Source organism: Vulpes lagopus, chromosome 21, assembly GCF_018345385.1.
Source record: "Vulpes lagopus strain Blue_001 chromosome 21, ASM1834538v1, whole genome shotgun sequence".
NCBI lineage: Eukaryota > Metazoa > Chordata > Mammalia > Carnivora > Canidae > Vulpes > Vulpes lagopus.
This window is the reverse complement of record NC_054844.1, coordinates 10188841-10210524: the sequence shown is the minus strand read 5'-3', so window position 1 is coordinate 10210524 and position 21684 is coordinate 10188841. Positions and strand designations below refer to the sequence as shown.

At 41.0% G+C, this 21684-nt stretch overlaps 1 protein-coding gene across 1 annotated transcript; it reads right to left on the bottom strand.

Annotated features, from left to right (window-relative positions):
* Nucleotides 1-1556: 1556 nt before the first annotated feature.
* On the bottom strand, nucleotides 1557-9758 carry GABARAPL1 (GABA type A receptor associated protein like 1). Its single transcript, XM_041736330.1, has 4 exons — nucleotides 9386-9758; nucleotides 4976-5054; nucleotides 3797-3915; nucleotides 1557-2888 (listed from the first exon to the last, which is right to left on the bottom strand). Exons 1-4 carry the CDS (start codon nucleotides 9473-9475, stop codon nucleotides 2823-2825), a joined length of 354 nt encoding a protein of 117 aa, XP_041592264.1. The 5' UTR covers nucleotides 9476-9758; the 3' UTR covers nucleotides 1557-2822.
* Nucleotides 9759-21684: the final 11926 nt, after the last annotated feature.

Here is a 21684-nt window from a genome sequence, read left to right as displayed (position 1 = left end):
CATAAATAAATAAAAATTTTAAAAAAGGTTTAAAAAAATAAAATAAAATAAAGCTTCCCTAGCAGGAAACCAGAAGACACACTTGAGAGATATGGTTCACAAAAGAGCATCAGACACAGCACTCAAATATCTGGTCTGGCTCTGCACTTAGCTAAGTTATTCAGCTTTATGGACCTATAAAATTAGGTCTAAAATTAGGTCTAAAATGGCATGAAATGTCCCACGCAAGGAGCAATTTTTCCTACCAGGAATATCCAGAGGTAAGGAGGACTGGCATAAAAGGCTGCCTCAGGGAGAACCTCCAAACGTAACTACTACTTTGGTTTAGCAATGGCCCGGGTCTCCTGCACTCACTACAGGGACGGTTTCCAATCTGTATAGAGATCTGGGATCTGCCATGTATTTGTTTGCTTTTAAACATTCACTGAATCTCATTCCTAGCTAGTGGGTTAAGTCTTTTAGTTTCACAATATAGTTTGTATTTTAATTCAAATATTAGCTTCCATTTGACTTTGGCAGAGACAATGCCCCAATGTTTTCCTGTCAGTAGTGACAGGTGTCCATTTTTAAGTCTTTTTTGTCAAAATCCAAATTCCTTAGAGTCTCCCATAATTCTCTGCATGTTGTGTTTGCCGGGCTTGGACTTCTTCCTTTCCTCTGAATCCTGACTTAACTTTCTCAACCAGTACACACTGGACATGGTTTGGTGGTGGGTGAAATCTTGCCATCTTTTGTAACTCCCTGTTTCTGTCTGTCTGGTGACTGTCATATAGTCCATAAAAGTCTACAAAGGTAGATTCCACTTGGACACACAGCTGCAAGAGATTAAAGAGAATTAGAGATGACTTTTAAGGTCAAAAAAGGCGTTTCCACTACTTTGGTTTTTTATCATCTTATAACCTAATACCCCCACTGCCCATCCACATTTTGCTTCCAAATGAATGAACGAAAAACTCTCATATGGTCAGAAGACACCAAGCTTGTTCTGACCTCAGGAGCCTTACGTATGTGCCAATTGCTGCTCTGGGAGATGGTGGCCTCACACCGACCACAATGTGGCAGACAGAATAGGTTTGGTTGGCACTCAAAACAAAACCAGGTATTGAGAGCAATGCCTCTCCACCTTCGGCATGCAGCAGAATCAGGAGGAGCTGGTTAACACCACAGACACCTACGCTGAGATTGACTCAGCTAACTGTAGGATGAAACCCAGACATCTGCATTTTTAATAACTACACCCCCGCCTTACCCCTTATAGTCTCACCCAGGCAGTGTTCCATCTTCAGCTTTGAGAAACACACAAACCAATGACAAAGCATTTATCTGTGGAGCAGAAAATCACACACGTATCACCAACGCACCAGGCATGCTACCCCACCACGCTCACCTTTGAATAACAACTCGTGGTAAGTAAAGAGGTTTACTTAAACCTCTATACATCTGACATACGTGAGCATCCATTTCTAACAGCCACCCTCACTCAGTTTTCTGCTCAGAGTCCACACACCACCTATTCTACAGTACAGTCAATAAAAGCAACATTTCTGAACTCATGGTTGGTTTTCAAGGTATGCAATTATTTTATTTCCTTGGCCTGACAGCATAAACTTCATTACACAAGAATCTGCAGCTGACAAAACGGACACAGATTTCTCCCACAGGAAGGACCCTTTTCATTAGCAGAGATGAACTGAAATGTCACGTCTGAGTGCGATTCCTGCTCCCCGCCCCCACCCACATAACCCCAAAAGTGAAAATAATCAGAATCCATAGAATCCCCATTTAGTATTAAGTCATCCCTCATACTTGTCTAACTAGCAGCTGCACTACATGGAAACCTAAGTCAGGAGGCAGCTGGCCATCACTTAGCAGATCTGTGTGCCTGGGACTGAAGAGACAGGAACAAGGGAACAAGAATCCTGGCTGAGGCAGAGGCATAGACAAGCTGTCTTACCTCATACCTGCCCCCCTTCCATACATAGGACATCTCTGTCCCTACACATGGAGCAAAGTTTGGGAAATGCTGAAGGAGGTTTTAGCCCATAATGGGAAATGGTTGTCCTCACTGAGGTTGTGGGATAAGGGGCACCAGAGAGAGAGCAGGTTAGACAGAGATGCTCAACACAGTCAATTCCAGTTTAATGCTACCAAAACGATCTTAATAGCCAAACCATCCTTCATGCCTGGCCCCTGTATTCCAGTGGTGAGAAGGCTCCATCTAAATGTCTGCCTAATGGCTATCCGCACCACTAGGTGGTGCTGTGGTGTCTGTAAGTGGAATCATGACGGGGATGGGGAGGTGTGGAGCTAGGTCAAGGTCACAACGCTTTAATTACAAATGGGTCTCTTTTGGTCCCTAGGAATGATCTACTACTCGTGGTCCTAAAACATCCTCATCCCTTTCCCTGTCTTCTGCAAATGTCAAAAATAGAATCTCTGCCCGAAGAGGAAGGAGAGCAGGAAGTTACCGGTGGTCTGCAATCATCTCTGGCCCCATCTTGCCCGCCTCCTGCCTCTTCTGTGAAGTCACACAGAAATTAATTCACAGAAATGCTGTGACATTAAGTCATCTTCATTCCTCTATCAAAGCCAATCCAACACCTCTGTCCTGACATGCTTTCTCCCTGGGCCGAGGAAGCAGCAAAAATTATCAATTGAGCATGTGAAAATATGATGACGGTGTGTGCGGTGTAGTGTTTCCAGATGTCTTCCCCTTCTGTCTCCTCCACGGTGGGAGCCCTCCCTCTCTCTCCCCAAGTCCCACACACACCCCTCCCCCTACCCCCGAGTCCAGGTGCTCCCATCTGCTGGGCTTCCACCACTCACTTCCCATAGACACTCTCGTCACTGTAGGCCACATACAGAAAATAGTCTTCCTCATGGTTGTCCTGAGGGAGGAAACAAGAGGAAACATCACACTCATTATCTTCAGGATTCTGAGCCTCACACAAGGTAAGCAGGTTTTGCAAGGCATCATTAGCCTCCACTGACCAAAAAATAAGAATACACAGAAGTGACTGGAATTCAACTTCTGAGTTTACAAAAAATCTTCAAGAAGAGTATCAATACGTACAAACATCAGGGATAACAACATGACCCTTTAAAAAGCTCATTCTAGCAAAAGGGAACACAGATACAAAATATATATATATATATATATATATATATATATATATATACACACACCAGAATATACACTAACAGGAAATATATGCTATGGAATAAAAATAAGATTAAGAGATTGTTAGAAAGTTTACACAATTCACTAACTCACAGGGCACAATAAGAAGGCAGTACAATGTGAAATCATTTAAGGAAGAATATAGCCACAAAATTGGGTGACAGATCATGACCAAGTCCTTTCCAATAGTCTTCTCATTAGATTCTGACAGCTTACCAATTAAACCAAATGAAATCAGCAAAGTATTCTCTCCAACTGAGTTTATCTATTAAGACAAATGAATCAATTTAAAGGCTTTGCCTTATAATTTTAAATTTCATTTTATTTGGAATTTGCAATCAGAAATAATTTCTTACTGTTTCAATAACAATGATCCAAGATTAGAACCCTAGAATAAGGCAAAACTGAAAGCTCAAAGAGAATGAATCTAGTAGTCAGCTCAATCCCTAAAGGACAAGTGACATCTAATCTCCCAGAGCCTTACACTGCTGTGTGTAAGTGGGTACAGGGAAGTAACACCTCCTGCCCCACTTCCCAGGTGTGTTATCAACAGACTCCAGAACAAAGGCTAGAGAACACGAGACTACACAGTATTGTTGTGACCAGAACACTTACCTCATACAGCTGGCCCATGGTAGCACTAGTGGGAGGGATGGTGTTGTTGACAAAGAAGAATAAGGCATCCTCAGGCCTCAGGTGGATCCTCTTCCGGATTAAGAAGTAGAACTGGCCAACTGGATAAAGGAAGAAGGTTTTAGAAAAGGAAGGCAATTAGGGAAAACAAGGGATTATGAGAAGGGGAAGGCCCAGAAAAAAAAAAAAAATCTGCTGCACCTGCTCCACCGCTTACAGTGCCAGCTTTAGAGAAAATCTCAGCAGAACCAAATACGGTCCTATAGCTGTAGAAATAGAAAATGCAACTCTAATAAGCCTCCATATTCCCAGACAGGCCACTAAGAAGCTTATTCTCCAATCATTTCCCTCTTTACTCAGTTTTAAACTACTGTTAGCTTATCCACTCAAAATCTGAGGATGACTTTGAGGGAATCCTATGTACATCGAGACCAAAATACTCTTCTTATCATTCTCCCAAGGGGATCTGAAATGCACTTCCATCCTCATTCCCACCTTATGACAAACCAGTGATGGGGAGAGGTCTACTGGACTCCAGTAATCTCAGCATAGTCGCCCATCCCAAAGTCCAGGCAATGAATGGAGTTCAATGCTGTACCTTCTACCAAGCATACTGAGAAGTTCTTGAAGGCTGACATTCAAATCTAACAACTCTAAGGCAAACACATCTACAAAACCTTTCCAGTGATTTGTATAACCACTGGTTATTCCATTAAAGATCACTAAGGTGAAGAATTAATATATTCTCTGTAATCGCAAACAATATCTACAAGACATATTACCAAAAACCGTAGCTTGAGAGGACAAAGTATTCAGCTGAAAATCTAAAATGTGATCCTCCCTCTGACTTTCCTTTTGGAATAAACTGGTATCACAATAACAAAGCAGATTCTAAGTGGTTTAAAAACGTGGGTATCTGGTCATTGCTTTTCAACGATGTGGATTATACTGTGTCTAAACCACATAAGATATTGTGATGGAAAATGCGTAAGGGAACTGGCAATGGGGAAGATCATCTGGCTATGTTTGAGTCCCCCGACTCTCTGAAGAATCCTACCCACATCAACTCTACTTCGTCTCAATCCCCCAAGCTCATGCACACAGGAGGGACCAAAGAGGCTCTGCCATAGAGGGAGGATTTAGGAAGTAAAAGAGCATTACCAGTGAGGTCAGAGGGCACCAAGTACTTCCTCTTGTCCAGATCGGGCACCCTGGCTTTAGGAGCCTTCTCCACAATCACCTGGGCGGGAGGAGAATGAGAATGAAAAATACAGAATCTAATCTAGTATTTTTCCTTCCACATCCTACAACTGCCATATTTGAAGTATGTTTGTCTAGACCCAATAAAATGTTCCCATTTCTCATTTCCTTTTATCTTACAAAACCAAAGGTATATGATCTTCATCAGTAAGGCTGTAGTTCTATTACTGCAATAAGAAGAAAATGGAGGGCATGAGATGAAAAGTAAAGAGAACCCTGATTTAAATAATTACAAGTTACCTCCCAGGTATAGGATCTATACTTCCTGGTATTTACTGAGAGCATCAAAAGGACTGTGCATTTCTTCAGATGCTCCTACGTACCTACTGGTTTTATTCTTTCTAATAAATGGCATTTATTAAAGTTATGGATAAAATGGGATTTATATTTTGTACTTTGTCGAACTTCTCTAGAATGACTGCAAAAAAATGTTCAAGGCACTGTCTTATTAAGTCAAAGAAAGTGCTGAATAGTACTTAGAGTATGAGATCCTGTAACGTGAAGACACTTATGATAACCTATTTATCAATATTGGTTGGTGTTATAAGGATTTTCAATGTCTACATTAAATATGTCTATGATCAAGTTTTATAAGGATCATATATTTCTCTAATGAAAAGAAAAAAGAAAAAAAAGAAGATATATAAAAATTGAAGACTTTATGCATAAAGTTTCAAATATTAATTTAAACATATTTATCTTTAAGAAATAATTATAAAAATATACTTAGTATTTATAGTTTATGTAACTTAACTGAAATTATAAATATTTAAAATCTTTTATAGGGCACCAGGGTGACCCAGTGGTTGAGCATCTACCTTTGGTTCATGATCCCAGGATTCTGGGATCAAGTCCTGCATCAGGCTCCCCGTGGGAAGCCTGTTTCTCCCTCTGCCTATGTCTCTGCCCCTCTCAGGAATAAATAAAATCTTAAAAAAAAAAAAAATACAATCATTCTTGATCAAACACACAGAAAATCTAGAAGAGTTACAGAAGTAGAAGTAACACTAGACAAGTATCCCAGGGAACTTTGTGATCTTCAATAGGTCATTTAACTTCTTTGAACTACAGATTCCAGTGAGTAATAGGAAGATGAAACTTTCCAATATATCTTCTACAGTCATGGTACTCCTACAGTAACTTTGAGTAATCCATAAAATTTTATGTGAAAATGTTTTGTAAATTATAAAGAATTATCTTAATATAAGGAACGATTTAAGAGGAGAGACTTGGAGGCTTGAAGCTTTTAAATGAAAGGAAACACATTAAAGGAGTAAAAAACATTATTTTGTGTTTCTGGAGAAAAAGAATCCTGAACCAGGAAGACTGAAGGGACATGATCCCTCTAAAAATTTAGAAATGAAAACCAGAAAAAAAAATATGTGAATCAGAAATTTAAAAGAAAAAGTAGGAAGAAGTTCGGGGATAGACCAGTGAAGGCCCAACAATGAGGATGGACAGGAGGCATCAGGTTAATAAAAAAGCAAAGGGAAAGAGAGGGAGCCTAACACTGTTTCCCAAAGGAACCCTGAGACCTGCCGCTCCCATCAGTAAGAAGTGACAGAAACCACAAAAAGAGAGCAGAAAAAGAGGCAATAAAATATACTGCAAATAAGATATCCAGACAGGAGGGTGGGATTTGGAGATGAACAGGAGGGGGATGGGTAATCATTAAGGCCTTGGCTTACCAGAAAATATCTTAGGTTTCCAACAACCTCAACTCTACTCATAGGCCCTGGACTAGATGCTTTTCCTCTTTGGTTCTCGATGTGTTTTTTTCTTCTGTGCAATATGGCCAATATTCCACAAGGGCTTTTACAAATTTTAAAGAAGAGACAATCTGTTCCTAACAGTTTCCTGCAGTGTTGAAGGTTTTCAATACACTGTAGCTATGCAGATACTTTAAGATCCAAAGAAAACCTTTCCTCTCAAGGCAGAAGCACATCCGTTCTTTTGGATGGTAGCTAAGAGATAAGGAGGGACCTAACTAAAACTGAGTTATGTGAGCAGTCAGGGAACCTGATTGCTTTGGTAAATACCAATGGCCCAGCTAGAAGGGGTTTTAGAAATCCCTTACACTAACCCTCTTTTCTGTAAACTGGACACTTTAGTACAGCAAGATTAAGGATCCGGCCCAAAACTAAATCTCACAACTCAGAGAGCAGAGCTCTTCTTCCTGCATCACAACCACAAAGAAGGTCACAGGCTGAGCATCTAAGGAGCAGTTGAAACACTTATAAACTGGTTAAAACCCAACTGAAGGAACCATGAGACCTGAGTGATGATTCTAAGAGCTGACAAGTTATCACACAGGTCAAACATTTTTAACACCAAACAACGAGCAGGAAAAGAATAGGGAAGATTAGCTGAAATACTCTGGGTGAGTGCATGTAAGAGATTGAAATGGCAAGGGCTCGGTTTTGAAGAAATACATGGGAATTTTAACTAGATTTAGGAACAGGTACCTTTCAGAGTTTGTGGCTTAGGCAGAGCTACTGGAACTGAGCCTCATACTGTTCTGAATAAATGGTAGTCATTTTGCTCAGTGGGTTACCTTTCTGGCATCATACTTCTCTGACCTTGCTAGGGCTGCAATGTTTTTTCTTGATTTCCAATACCTAACAGTGTGAGTCACACAGTGCCTCCTTAATTAATTCTGAGATTAATTTTCCTTAATTCTTAATTAAGAGAATTGTATTAGAAATTGAGAAACGATATGGCATGGAAGGTCCAACAACCAGAGTTGGAATCTCAGCTCTGCCACACACCAGCCACCGGAAACCTTTAGGAATACGTCATTTCTCTGTGCTTCAGATCCTTCATCTGTAGAATGGGATTATAACGGTGTGAAGACTGAGTAAGGTCAGAGGACATGCAATACTGTCAGTACAGAGCAAACAATCAACCAATGAAAGTTAGTTGTCATTTTTAACTATTAGACGAAAGGAGGCTTGCTACCACCACAATTGGGGCAAACTTTTGAAGCTGTCACCCAAAGTCCAGATACCAAACCAGTCATTTGTGAAGGATCATTTACTGGGTGGGTAATAGAGCTAGATCTCCTTTTTAGCTGAAAACCCTTGTGTACAATTCGTGGGGAATGCAACAGACCTAAAGTCTCGCTTCCTTATAAAGGACTGCAGGGGAGTTTTACTGCAGGCATTAAGGCCCAAGTTGCTTCCAGTAGCTGTAACACGATGAAAATTAGGTAAGGATTGGAGAAGAGTCCCAAAGAGTACCTGCAGGTCAAGAACTGACAACACATAATCACAATTACTTTGCCTGGTCATAATACGTCATCTTTATCCCAATGTCCCCGCCTGCAGATAGAGCGTGCAATCTGACAGCCTCTGCTCCTCCATCTCCAAACCCCATCGGTGGTTGTTCCCTCTACCACCACACTCAACAGTCTTCTGCCTTCCAATCTGGCTGCGCAGCCTACATTACAAAAAAAAAAAAAAAAAAAAAAAAAAAACAGGCAAGCGGCGGGGGGGATGGGGCGACGAAAAAGGCGCCCGGATGCAGAAAGCTACCTTAATGTTTCTTCTGTTCTCCTCCCTGCCGGCACTAATTTTAACCACAGAAACCAGCTTCCAAGACGGAAGAAAAAGGCCTCAGTCCTTCATTGTCGTGTCCAGGTACAATCGGATAGAATAAGTGCAGGAGGGAGGCTGGCTGCACCCTCACAAGCCCCCGGAGCCAAGAAGGATGAGGCAATCGGGCTGTGGCGCAGAGAACGTGACCTTGTTTTCTGGGCCAGGCCTGTCTCGTGCCCTCCCCCCCACCCCCAACAAAGCCACTTTTCTCATTCTTATGGAATAAAAGAAAGGATCCACCGGTTTCCGAACCTATCCCTCCCAAAGCCAATGTTCTGAGAGCCAAAGTCAACAAAGTCTGAGACGCGTCGAAGGCAGAAATCCGGGGCCGCAAACCTCACTGCCTCGAGTTATTTCCAGAACAATTTCCCTGGGATTTTGCAGGAAGCAAATGTACGGCCCCAACTCGATCCTGCCCTCACTAAAGGGCCGCATTCTGCACGCACCCCAACCTGCACACCCTCCGAATACTGCTGAGTCACCCAAACGGAGGCTCCGCTCTCAAGACCGCGGGGGCAGCGGACCCCGGAGGGTTTGACAAGGTCGGCGGTGAGGACGCGCTCCACGGCGCTCCCGGCAGGGAAGGGCGTTCGGGCTCGGTACCCCCGGAGACCACCCCCCTCTGTGCCTCAGGGCAGCCACCGCGACTGCCGGGCTCCCCCAAGCCCGCTCAGCCCCGTCCCCCCTCCTCCTCCCTGTCCCCCATTACACTCACAGGGACCCTGTCCGGATATTTCTTCCGGATTTTTTCTCCTTCCTTTTTCCGGTATTCAAAGGGATGGTCCTCCTTATACTGGAACTTCATGATGCACCGCAGGGTTTCTAAGATTCCCCGGACGGGGCCTGCCTTCCTCGCGGGTGCTGCGTCTCTCCCGCCTCGCCTCGCCTCGCCTCCCCCTGCCAAATTTCGATAGAGGTGTCAGAACCGCCCGAGAAACGGCAGCGCCCGTCGCAGCGCGCCTCGGCGGAGCTGGCAGAAGGGCTGTCGGGTCCCCTCGGCCGCGAGACCGAGCCGCTCAGGTGGAGAAATCCCGGCGGATCTTCCCCGGAGCCTCGAGCACAAAAACAACTCGGCGGCGCGTTGGTATTATGACGTCATGACGTCCCGCCTCCCCGCCCCGCCCCCAGCCTTCGGAGGGCAGCGGGAGGGGGGAGGGGGGAGGGCGAAACTCGGGCTAGTCGGACGCGCTCTGCCTCTGTCCGAACTCTCCTGCGCCGAGAGTGCTGCAAACATATAATTGTTTAACTTCGCATTTCGTTGTGTGGCTGTGGCATTAAAAGTGCTTTGGATGCAAAAAAATACGTTCCAGAGATTATCTTATTCCCTCTTGCTCGCTGTTTCTTGGTTGGATCCAAAAACAAACACAGGGGGCGAAAATCCAGCTTTCTCCAGCTTATTGGGATCTGGAGTCTAGGAGAAGAAAGAATGGGGGTCCTCGGGTGGCTTTGGCCTGCACGGAAATGCCCCGTGCTTGCATTGCGCCCTTTGCTCCTCGTTTGCACCCCCAGCTCCCGGGGCGCTAGGCTGGCGCCCCCCGACCGTGACCCCTCCTTCACCACGCTCACGTCATTGTGTTTGGGTCCTTGCCGCAATTCGCTCCTAGAGCAGCAGCAACAACAGAGCATGACTCAGGAATTTGAGATGTGTAAGCTGAAGGGCAAGCTACGTCATCAAGGTCCTGAGAAGTGATGTCAGTCATCGCCGCCGAGGGCATCGCTCGTGTTCCGATATAGAAAGGATTCACTTTCTCCTGCTAACTCAGAGGCTGGGCCTGTCTTCTGGAAAAGAAAATACCAAGCAATTCAGGTGGTTCACAAAGTACCTCTTAAACATTTCTGGTTTTATTCTGCAAAAATTCACCAGAGGATAGTACTACTTGCTAAGTGTCCCTAAGGTGAAATAAAGTGCCACTCGAAGGCGCTTGCCTCTGGCCCCACTAAGAATGAAAGAATTAAGGCCTTTCCAACCACTGCCAATGGCAGTGATTCCAGGGATTATAGATCAGCAGGAGGAAGGCAGAGAAAATTGCAAAAGGTATAGAAGAGAGAGGAAGGACCGCTTGGCTTTGATCAAGTCCAGGGAGCTCTGAAATAAATATACAACAGCAGTCCCCATGTCTCTGGTTTAAAAAACAAACCCACAAAATAAAAGAAACTAAGTTTCATTATTGAAAAAAAGGAAAAATGAAGATCAATAGCCTTGCTTCTTGACGTTAATTATTTCTCCTCCATGATGTCTTTCAGTGCTTTATTTGTATAAAAACCCAGGAACGAGTCTATCACATTATATGTTTATAATTTTTAATCCTTATTTTCGACCAAATGTTAGCTCATTTTAGTTTTGACCCACTATAGCTAAAATCTCTGAAAGGAAGTACTTTACAACCAGCTGAGAAAGATAATTGTGATGGAGATGAATATTTTAAGGGTGTGGTTCTTGGGACACCTGGGTGACTCCCTGGTTGAGCATCTATCTGCCTTTGGCTCAGGTTGGGATCCTGGGGTCCTGAGATGGAGTCCTGCATCAGGCTCCCAGGAGGGAGTCTGCTTCTCCCTCTACCTATGTCTCTGCCTCTCTGTGTCTCTCATGAATAAATAAATAAAATCTTTAAAAAAAAAAAAAAAAAAAAAGGTTTGTTTCTCTGATCAAATCATAGCTAGTTAAAATGCTTATTTTAACTTTTATTTTAAGAATACCTAAGCACAATGGCAATTTATATGTGAAAAATAATTTGAAGATAAAATTTCATTAATATTTCTACCTCAAACCTTTTGTAAATGCTAATACTTCATCTTGGAATACACAATCTGTCATCTTCCAAAGTTTGCTCTCTATATTATCAGCATGATGTTTAAAACATGCAAAAGGTGATTTTATACATTAACACATTTAAACAGATAAAATATCCAACATTCATTTTTTAACCAGAGACAAAATACTATATTAAAAAGCTCACATTTCAGGAATTCTCATTCATTACTCAGGGGAATGGGAAATGGCATAGCCACTTTGGAAGACAATTTGGTGGTTTCTTAGAAAACTAAACATTCTCTTACAATATGATCTAGCAATCATTCCCCTTGGTATTTACCCCCCAAACTTAAAACTCTGTCCACATAAAACCTGTATACAGCTGTTTATAGCAGCTTTATTCAAAATTGTCAAAACTTGGAAGCAATCAAGATATTTTTCGGTGGGTGAATGGATAAACTATGGTTGATCAGAACAATGGAATATTATCAATGCCAAAAGGAAATGATCTATCAAACCATGAAAAAACCTTAAATGCATATTATTGAGTTAAAGAAGCCGATTTAGAAGCCAAAATACTGTATCATTCCAACTGTATATGACATTCTGAAAAAGGCAAAACTATGGAGATAGTAAAAAGTTCAGTGGTTGCCAGGGGTTGGTGGTCGGTGAGATGATTACATAGAGGACAGTGAAAATTCTCAATTCATATCAGTGTATGATAATATAATGATGGATACATGTCATTAAACATTTGTCCAAACCAATGTATGATACCACAACTGAACTCTAAGAAAACTATGAATTTTGGATGATTATGATGTGTTGATGTAAGTTCCTCAGTTGTAACAACTATACCACTCTAATGGGGAATAGTAATAATGGGGAAGGCAATGCATGTGTGGAGGGCGGTAGGTAATGGGATATCTTTCTACCTTACTCCTAATTTTGCTGTGAACCTAAAACTTCTCCAAAAATAGTAAAGTCTTAAAAAAAAAACACTCACATTTTCTCAAAAATAAATTCGAATTTTTTCTTGTAATCTTCTAGTTTTTTATGTTCTCAAGGGTTAATTTTTTTTATCTTTTATGAACAGTTTCAAATAGGTAAAAAAATTTCAAAAAATAGTTTGATGAACACCTACACACCACTACCTTGATTTTTTTCATTTGAAAGTAAATACAAACTTCATGACACTTCACCCTAAATACTCAATATAGTCCTGACAAGAATAAGAAATGTTCTTACATAATCATGATATTATTACACATTTAAAAATGCCAATATTTTCCAACATTATTAAAGAGTTTATATTCATATTTTCACAATTGCTCTTAAAACACTTTTTATATTTTTCCCTCAATCAATCATTACATTATGAAAATAGCTGGAATTGATCATAAAGATAGGTCTGATTTCTTTTTTATTCTGATATTTTTATATTATCACATTTAAAGTAATATGTACCAATAAATACATGAAAAGATGCTCAATATCACTAATCATCAGGGAAATGCAAATCCAAATCCCAGCGAGATGCCACCTTACACCTGTCAGAAGAGGTAGTATCAGAGATGAGAAATAACAAGTGTTGGTGAGAATGTGGAGAAAAGAAACTGTTATGCATCATTGGTGGGAATGTCAATTGGTGCAGCCACTGTGGAAAAAATATTGAGTTTTCTCAAAAAATTAAAACTAGAAATACCACATGATCCAATAATGCCACTATTGGCTATTTATCCCAAGAAAATGAAAACACTAATTTGAAAAGATATATGATATGCACCCCTATATTTATTCCAGAATTATTTTCAATAGCCAAGTTAAGCAAAAGCAACTTGTATCTATTGATAGATAAATGGATAAAGAAGAGGAAATATATATACATACAATGAAATATTACTCAGCTATAAAAAATCATGAGATCTTGCCATTTGTGACAACATGGATGGACCATGCTAAAAGCATTATGTATTATGCTAAAAAGAGTAAGTCAGACAGAAAGACAAATATATTTTTTTAAAGATTTATTTATTTATTTATTTATTTATTTATTTATTTATTCATGATAGACAAAGAGAGATAGAAGCAGAGACACAGGAGGAGGGAGAAGCAGGCTCCCTGCCAGGAGCCCGACGTGGGACTCGATCCTGGGACTCTAGGACCGCAGCCTGGGCCAAAGGCAGGCGCCAAACCACTGAGCCACCCAGGGATCCCCAGAAAGACAAATATTATATGATTTCGCTTATATATGGGATCTAGAAAACAAACAAACATGCAAGCAAACAAGAACAGAAACAGAATTATAAAAACAGAGAACAAACTAGTGGTTGCCAGAGGAGATGGAGGAAATAGGTAAAAGGGATTAAGAGATATAAACTTCCAGTTATAAAATAAATAAGCCACAAAGATGAGAAGTACAACATAGGGAATATAGTCAATAATATTATAATAATGATTATTGTGAGTTGCCTGGATGGCTCATCCTGTTAAGCATCTGGCTCTTGATTTCTGCTCAGGTCATGATCCCAGGGTTGTGAGATCAAGCCCTGTGACAGGCTCCATGCGTGGTGTGGAGCCTGCTTAAGATTTTCTCTCTCCTTCTCTCTCTGCTTCCCCCACTAAATAATAATAATAATAATAATAATAATAATAATATTGCAATAATGTATTGTGACAAGTGGTAACTATACTTATTTTGATGAGCATAGTGTAATGCATAGAATTGTCAAATCACTATGTTGTACACCTGAAACTAATATACTGTTGTATGTCAACAACACTTAAATTAAAAATTGTAAACTAATAAAAATAAACTAATGTGTAAAACCAGAATTTCAATGTATTGATCTCCGGTGAGAAATACAATAATGAGGTTCAGCAACTCATAACCATTTGCCAAATTTAATTGATAAGCTTGGAATTTAAACAAAGAAGTTAATGAATTTGAATTTTTAGATAAGCTGCCATCTGCAAAGCAGTGCCAACTACCATCAGGATGAGACTGCTTGACCCCAAGACCAGGAATCTTTCTTGTTTCAGGACTGCGCACAGGTTGATCTTCCTTCTTAATAATTTGAATGTGCCCACTTAGCTCTGTCACTATTTTAGTTTAGTTTTATTAAAAAACAAAACTCGGGCAGCCTGGGTGGCTCAGAGGTTTAGCGCCACCTTCAGCCCAGAGCATGATCCTGGAAACCCAGGATTGAGTCCCGCATCGGGTTCCCTGCATGGAGCCTGCTTCTCCCTCTGCCTGTGTCTCTGCCTCTCCCTATCTCTCTCTGTGTGAATCCCATGAATAAGTAAAATCTTAAAACAACAACAACAACAACAACAACAACAACAACAAAAACTCAACTGAATACATCTTAAATATCTTATTGGCTATATTAAATGATCCATGAATTGGTCAGCATCCCATCTAACAGATAGGAGCTCTGAAGAGCTGTACAAAATGAAGGACTAAAAAAAAAAAAAAAAAAAAGATTTACTTTTTTATTTTAGAGAGAGGCAGCAGAAGTTAGAAGGGCAGAAGAGTGAAAATCTGACGCGGGCTCCGTAATGACCTGGGAGCCCGAGAAGAGACTGGATCTCAGAACCCTGATCATGACCTGGGGCGAAACCAAGATTCGGAAACTTAACCGGACTGTGCCACCCAAGCACCCTCAAAACGAAAGACTTATAGGCAGAAGAGAATGGGACAAAAAAAGTTACTAGCCAAAGTGGATTGTTTGTGGCAGGATCACTTTCCTTTAGGATACGTGAATGAACCAGACTAAACCTATCTTGGACCAATCTGCCCTGATGATGCTCTGTGACTCAAAGCCTTCTTGAGCCCGCCCCCTTTTTTCTCGTTTTGTTTACCCACACTCTAAAGTACACCCTTGGGGCATAACATCTTTGATCTGCTTTGGAGATGCATTATTCTCAAGCCTTTTCTGACACGATGGCTTCCCAGCACGTACTTCCTAGCCCACGTACTTCCTAGCCCGGCTATAGAAACAGGTTTTAGGGAGGTGGGTTTGCGGAGATATTCTCATCACCTGGTTGCCCAAGAACTTTTTTCTTCCTGGAGATTCACCACAGATCTTTCATTTAGTGGCTGCTAGTTAGGCACGCTTCTTTCATGGCAGGCTTTCTGAGCAAATTTCCCAAAAGAAATCAGCAGAAAGAACATGGCCTTTGTAGCCTCATCTTTTAAACTCTGAAGTGCTATCTGGCTCATTCTATTCCTCAAGGCAGTCACAATTTCCTGCCCAGGGTCAGAGGAAGAGGACAATAGTACCCTCCTTAGATGGAAGTGTTAAAAAATTTATGGACGTGTTTTTGAGCACCAATGTTACTTAAACCCATTCTTAATTAGTCTTTAATAATGTCCTTGAGAAAGGGAGAGAGACAGAGACAGAAACAGAGAGATCTTACTGATGCCAGAATAAATATAATAAAGCCATATTTCATTGTGTCAGTTCTCTCTTATTATCATTCAGTGGTCCATAGTTATCATTCAGATTCTCCATAGTCTTTGGAAAAAGCTGAAATTCCTTAGAAAAATCAAGCATTTATGATCTGGCTGCTGCTTATCTCTCTGGCCTCGCATTTGCCTATTTCCTATTTGGCACTCTATGTTCCAGGCATATGAAGTTACTTAATTATTTCTTTCCTATACTGCCCTTGTTTCCAGACATTGGATATTCTCAAAGGTTCTTCCTATTTTTTTTTCTGTTTAATTCCTATGAATCATTCAAGGTTTAGCTCAGGCATCATCTTCTCCAAGAAATATTTTTCATCTTACTTGCCTGGATTCTGTACCTCTTCAATGTACTTCCAAAGGACTGTGCTCTTATTTATGTCTTAGTACTTACAATGATGTACATCACCTAATACAATGTCCATTACTTTTCATTGCTTTTGGGGGGCATATGCAGTATTTCAGGGAACTCCTCCTCCCACCTTGATATCACATGATTCCTCTAGAGGGGCCTATGCAGCCTTGACTATTTAAAAGTCCTGTGACTGACACAAGACCAATCGGCATCTTTTCTTAAAATTTCTCACATATGAACTAAGGGAAGTGTTAAAAAAAACAAAATTCAAGTGAGTAAATTTGAACATCTAATTGGCTCTATTTGATGATTTATCAATCAGGCAGCATCCCATCCCATTTTAGCAGATAGAAAGGAGCTCCAAGGAGCTGTACCAGATAGAAGGTTTTTATAGGCAGAAGGAGACAGAAAAAGAAAGTTTCTTGCAAAGAGGGGATGTTTAGGCAAGGTCACCTTTCTTTGGGAGAAGTGGTGGGTCTATCTGGCAGATTACCTTACTGGTGTTGACCAGCTAGTGCCAGACTAACTGGTTAAAGATCATATTTCTGCAAGAGGCTGAAACAGCAATTAGGTTAGGATATTAAGACTCTGGTAATGTGAGCTTAGTACAAGTGACTCCATTTGGAGCTTCTCTCTCTCTCTTTTTTAAAGATTTATTTATTTATTCATTAGAGACATACAGGAAGAGGCAGAGACATAAGCAGGAGAAGCAGGCTCCTTGCAGGGAGCCCGATGTGGAACTTAATCCCGGGACTCTGGGACCACACCATGAGCCAAAGGTAGATGCTCAACCACTGAGCCACCCAGGTGACCCTGAACTTCTCTCTCTCTCTCTCTCTCTCTCTCTCTCTTTAACAAAGTATGCTTCTTCTTTGGTGATGAAGTTGGATAATATAAGATCAGAGGTTTACAGTAGCCATCATTTTAGTTTCATGCAGTCCAAATGCACCAGTCAGTGATAAGACAAAGAAAGTGGCATTCAGAGAAACAAGATATATAAGTAGGAATATAGAGAGATAGAAACACAGAAGAAATCCTAATGTTGTTTAATCCTTAGCTTCAGGAGTCTTTCCCAGTAGACTCTGCTATTTGATGCATTATTACTGTTGCCAGGTGAACTAGGGAGATCCCAGGCCCTGGAGCCATGACCCCATCCAGCCCAAGATGTTACAGAAGGTTCTTGGTCATGTCACAAGAAAGAATTCAAGGACAAACACAGCACTGTGAACACACTGTGAACACACAGTAATAAAATTTATTAGAGTAAAAGTACACTTTTGAGACATGAGAATAGATAAGTTCAAGAGAGAGAGAGAGAGAAAACTGTGCACCCCAGTGTTTGGGATTTCTATCTTTTATCGGCAGTTGTTAATAATGGAGTGGAATACTCATTACCTGGGGCAAGGATTTCTTAGAAGAAGGGTCTTGTACCTTTTCTTTCTTATTTGGTTGAGGGTTTCCTGTCACCTGCTGTCTTGGACTGGCCTAGTTTGATCCGGCTTCTTGTGGAGTGCTTCCAGGATAGGCCTCTGAGTTTCCCCAATTGCTGGCCATGGTTTTCACTATGCCGGCTTCCAGATGCCCTGTTAGAACTGAACCAACAGGTTCGGTGCCCCTCTAACATTACTACTGTTTATATCCTGAGTGCTAAGGACAAAAAATGAAGAGTATGTCATAGTCAAAAGAACAAAGGGTAGATTTTTTAAATTTAAGATGGTGAATTAAAAATGATACATTTGCTTTTGCTGTCTTTTGAAACTCTTCTAAAATGACAGTGTCAGGGATTGAATTGTATCCCCCCCCCAAAAAAAATGTTAAATTTCTAACCCCCAGGGTCCATGAATGCAACTTTGGGAATAGGATCTTTGTAGATGATGACCAAATTAAGATGAGGTCATTAGGGAAGGCCTTAATTCAATATGACTGGTGTCCTTCTTAAAGAAAAAAAATTGAATATAGGGACAGACATGCATAAAGGAAAAAGTATATGAAATCACAGGAATAATGCCATCTGCAAGCAAAAATGCAGGAGGCTACCAGAAGGTAGGAGAGAGGCATGAAATAGTTTTTCTCACAGCCTTCAAAAGGAATCAACTGTACTGATACCCTAATTCTAGATGTCTGGCCTCCAGAACTGAGAGACAACACATTTCTGTTGTTTAAACCATCCAGTTTGTGGTTCTTAGTAATGGAAGTCTGTGATTTTGTGATTTATAATAATAAATAATATATTGTCTTTTAATTAGTTCCCATCAGAGCTCTTAAAAACCCTTGGAATTTATTAAGTGATGAAAGCAATAAAGGTGTATTCTGTTGTGTTAGTTAGTGACTTATGGAATACACCCAGGCCACCTAAGAATAGGGACTGGTCACAAGAGGCACCAACCAATGGATTAAAAAATTGAAACGTTCAGTCCCCTCCTACCCACTATTTTCAAGGAGAGGGAAAGGGGCTGGCTGGAAACTGAGTTCAGTCACCAATGACCAATGACTTAACCAGCCATGTTTATGTAATGAAAACTCCATAAAAACCCCAAAGCATGAGGTGCTCAGAGCCTCTGCATTGCTGGAGCTCATGGAGATGCTGGATGAGTGGCATGCTTGGAAAGGGCATGGAAGCTCTGCACCTCTTCCCACACACCTTGACCTATGCATCAGCCCCAGAAGTAAAATGTTTCTCTGGGTTGTAGGACCCACAGGAGCGATTAATCACCCAAGGAAAAGGTCTTCAGAACCTGTGAACTCTAGAAGCTCAGGTGACAATTTGGATTTGCAAGTGACATCTGAAGTGAGAGGTGAAGGGAACAGTCTTGTAGGACTGAGCCCTTAATGTGTGGAATTTGACACCATCTCCAAGTAGAATAAAACTGCTTGAAACCTGGGAACATGGGATCCCTGGGTGGCGCAGCGGTTTAGCGCCTGCCTTTGGCCCAGGGCGCGATCCTGGAGACCCGGGATCGAATCCCATGTCGGGCTCCCGGTGCATAGAGCCTGCCTCTCCCTCTGCCTATGTCTCTGCCTCTCTCTCTCTCTCTGTGACTATCATAAATAAATAAAAATTAAAAAAAAAAAAAAGAAACTTGGGAACATCTTTAGAGACTCCATTTTGAGAAAAGTTCCATTCTTCTTTCTAAAACAAATGGCTGATGAACTACTGAATTAGGCAAAAAGACTCTTGAACTGGGCCAGAAACAATTCTTTTGCAAGCAATTGTTCTTAAAAGACAACAGGACAAGAGGTGTCTTGATCATAAGACTTTATTGCAGACTTTCTGAAGAGAAGATAGCTAGCTAATGCATACCAGGAATAGTTTCATTTAATGCCAAGAAAATAGTCGGTCAATGTGTAACCAAAAGCAGCTCAGCCTGTTAGTACCAATTGATATTTTCTTTTTCTTCTTTTTATCCAGATCATATAATTGCCCTCTTTTCTCTTTCTCTTAAAAAACCCTTGCTTTTATAACTGGACCAATGTAAGTTTGCTCTTTGGTGAGTGGGATACACCAGGTAGAGTTGTCCCATAAAGTAAACTGTATTTGCAGCAAATAAGGCGATCACAAGGAATAATTTCCAAAGACTGTGACTCTCTTACAAGGGTGAAGGGATCCCTTTTATTTAAGGTTCAAATGAATATTTAGATAGAGAAGCCTTGTTACCATCTGTAGAGGCAGGCATTAGGTCATACATGCACCTTAAGAAAACATGCCTATACATATGTTGTATGTTATATAAATGAGGCTGGGCTTCTCCTTGTGCGGAGATGTTTTTTTTCTCTCATTTCTTATTTTATTATCATTTTTTTTAGTATTACAATGAGGTAAAGGTAATTGTCAGTCATTCCAGGGGTTACTTCACCCTCCATCTGTGCACAAGTCAGGGGTTTAGCTCAAAAGGTCTGAGTGATCTGGACTGTGGGAGGTCTTGTCAGGGCAGGAAACATCACCTGAGGGGTGGTTTCAGGTTTCACTTGCCTGAGTTAAGAAGTAAACTGGAAAGAGCTTAAGGAAAAATATAAGACAAAGGTGAGTGAGTACAAGCAGGTGGGCAGTGAAAGCCTGGTCTTGGGATCTAGCTGGTGACAATTTCACCACGTGGGTGGGACACTATTTGGGTTTCTACCTTAGTCTGTGCTTCTCAAATTGCAATCCTGAGGCTCCAGGTTTGCCTATCTTTTTTTTTTTTTTTTTTTTTGCCTATCTTCTCAGATGACTATAGTGTCAGAATTGAGTTGAATTTCAGGACACCGAGTTGGTGTCAAAAAAATATTTGGTATGGGTTAAAAACCCACACGTGGGAATTGGATTCAGAATCCTACAGCCTGTAGGATTTTACAGACTGTAAAAAAGGAAATCAAAAACTCACAAAGTCCAAAAAAAGAAGAGATGATAGAAAACTGTTTTAGAGTCTAAAAAGAGTGACAAATGACAAATTGCTGACAGAACAGACTTGAAAAAGGAAATCCAAACTGAGAGTAGGGAATATTTATTAAAATAGCCCATTATTGGGATCCCTGGGTGGCGCAGCGGTTTGGCGCCTGCCTTTGGCCCAGGGCGCGATCCTGGAGACCCGGGATCGAATCCCACGTCAGGCTCTTGGTGCATAGAGCCTGCTTCTCCCTCTGCCTATGTCTCTGCCTCTCTCTCTCTCTGTGACTATCATAAATAAATAAAAATTAAAAAAAAAATAGCCCATTATTCATTAAAGAACAGAGAAAGAAAGTCTCAGGTATCCGCCCCCCCCCCCACCTCCCTTGCCCCATACAACCATGTGATTGTTTCTCTTCATTCCCTGATTTACTCCTTGTACAGGGTAAACAAAGCCTATGAACTGTGGCAGATGGGAAAAGCAGACAATCCAAGATGGCACACTGAAGACGAGGAGATTGAGAATATACACGTGTGAATCCCCCACCTTCTTCCTAGTCTGTGCCCAGAATTTCGTCAGCCTAGCTGGGTTTGCATACATACAGAATTTCAAATGAGCTTTGTAGTGCCCTGTTCTTAAATATGAGCAGACTGTAAGGAGTCAGGATTTGAAGGAATGATCTGGTATGAAGCAAACAGTGAACAACAATCTCAAGAGAATAAAAAAAGACTACATAGGGAGAATACAACCTCAGAAATATTATCATTAATATCCTTGAAGAAACAAGAGAAAATATTGCATTCTTGAAACAAAAACAGCTACAACCAAAGAATATTCAGATTATATATGGGGGGGTGGAGAATGAGGAAGGCAAAATTTAATAAAAGTATTAGAAGACAGTTGAACATTTTTGAAAAGTAAAATAACACATACAGGTGATGAAGGAGGCCAGGGTATGTAAATTAGAGGTCAAACTTTCAAATACTAGGAGTCTCATAGAATACAGCAAATGTGGGAAGGGGGTCAGATTTTATTTAAAGCTAGTTATGCCCTTAAAATCCTAAGGACAGAGTGT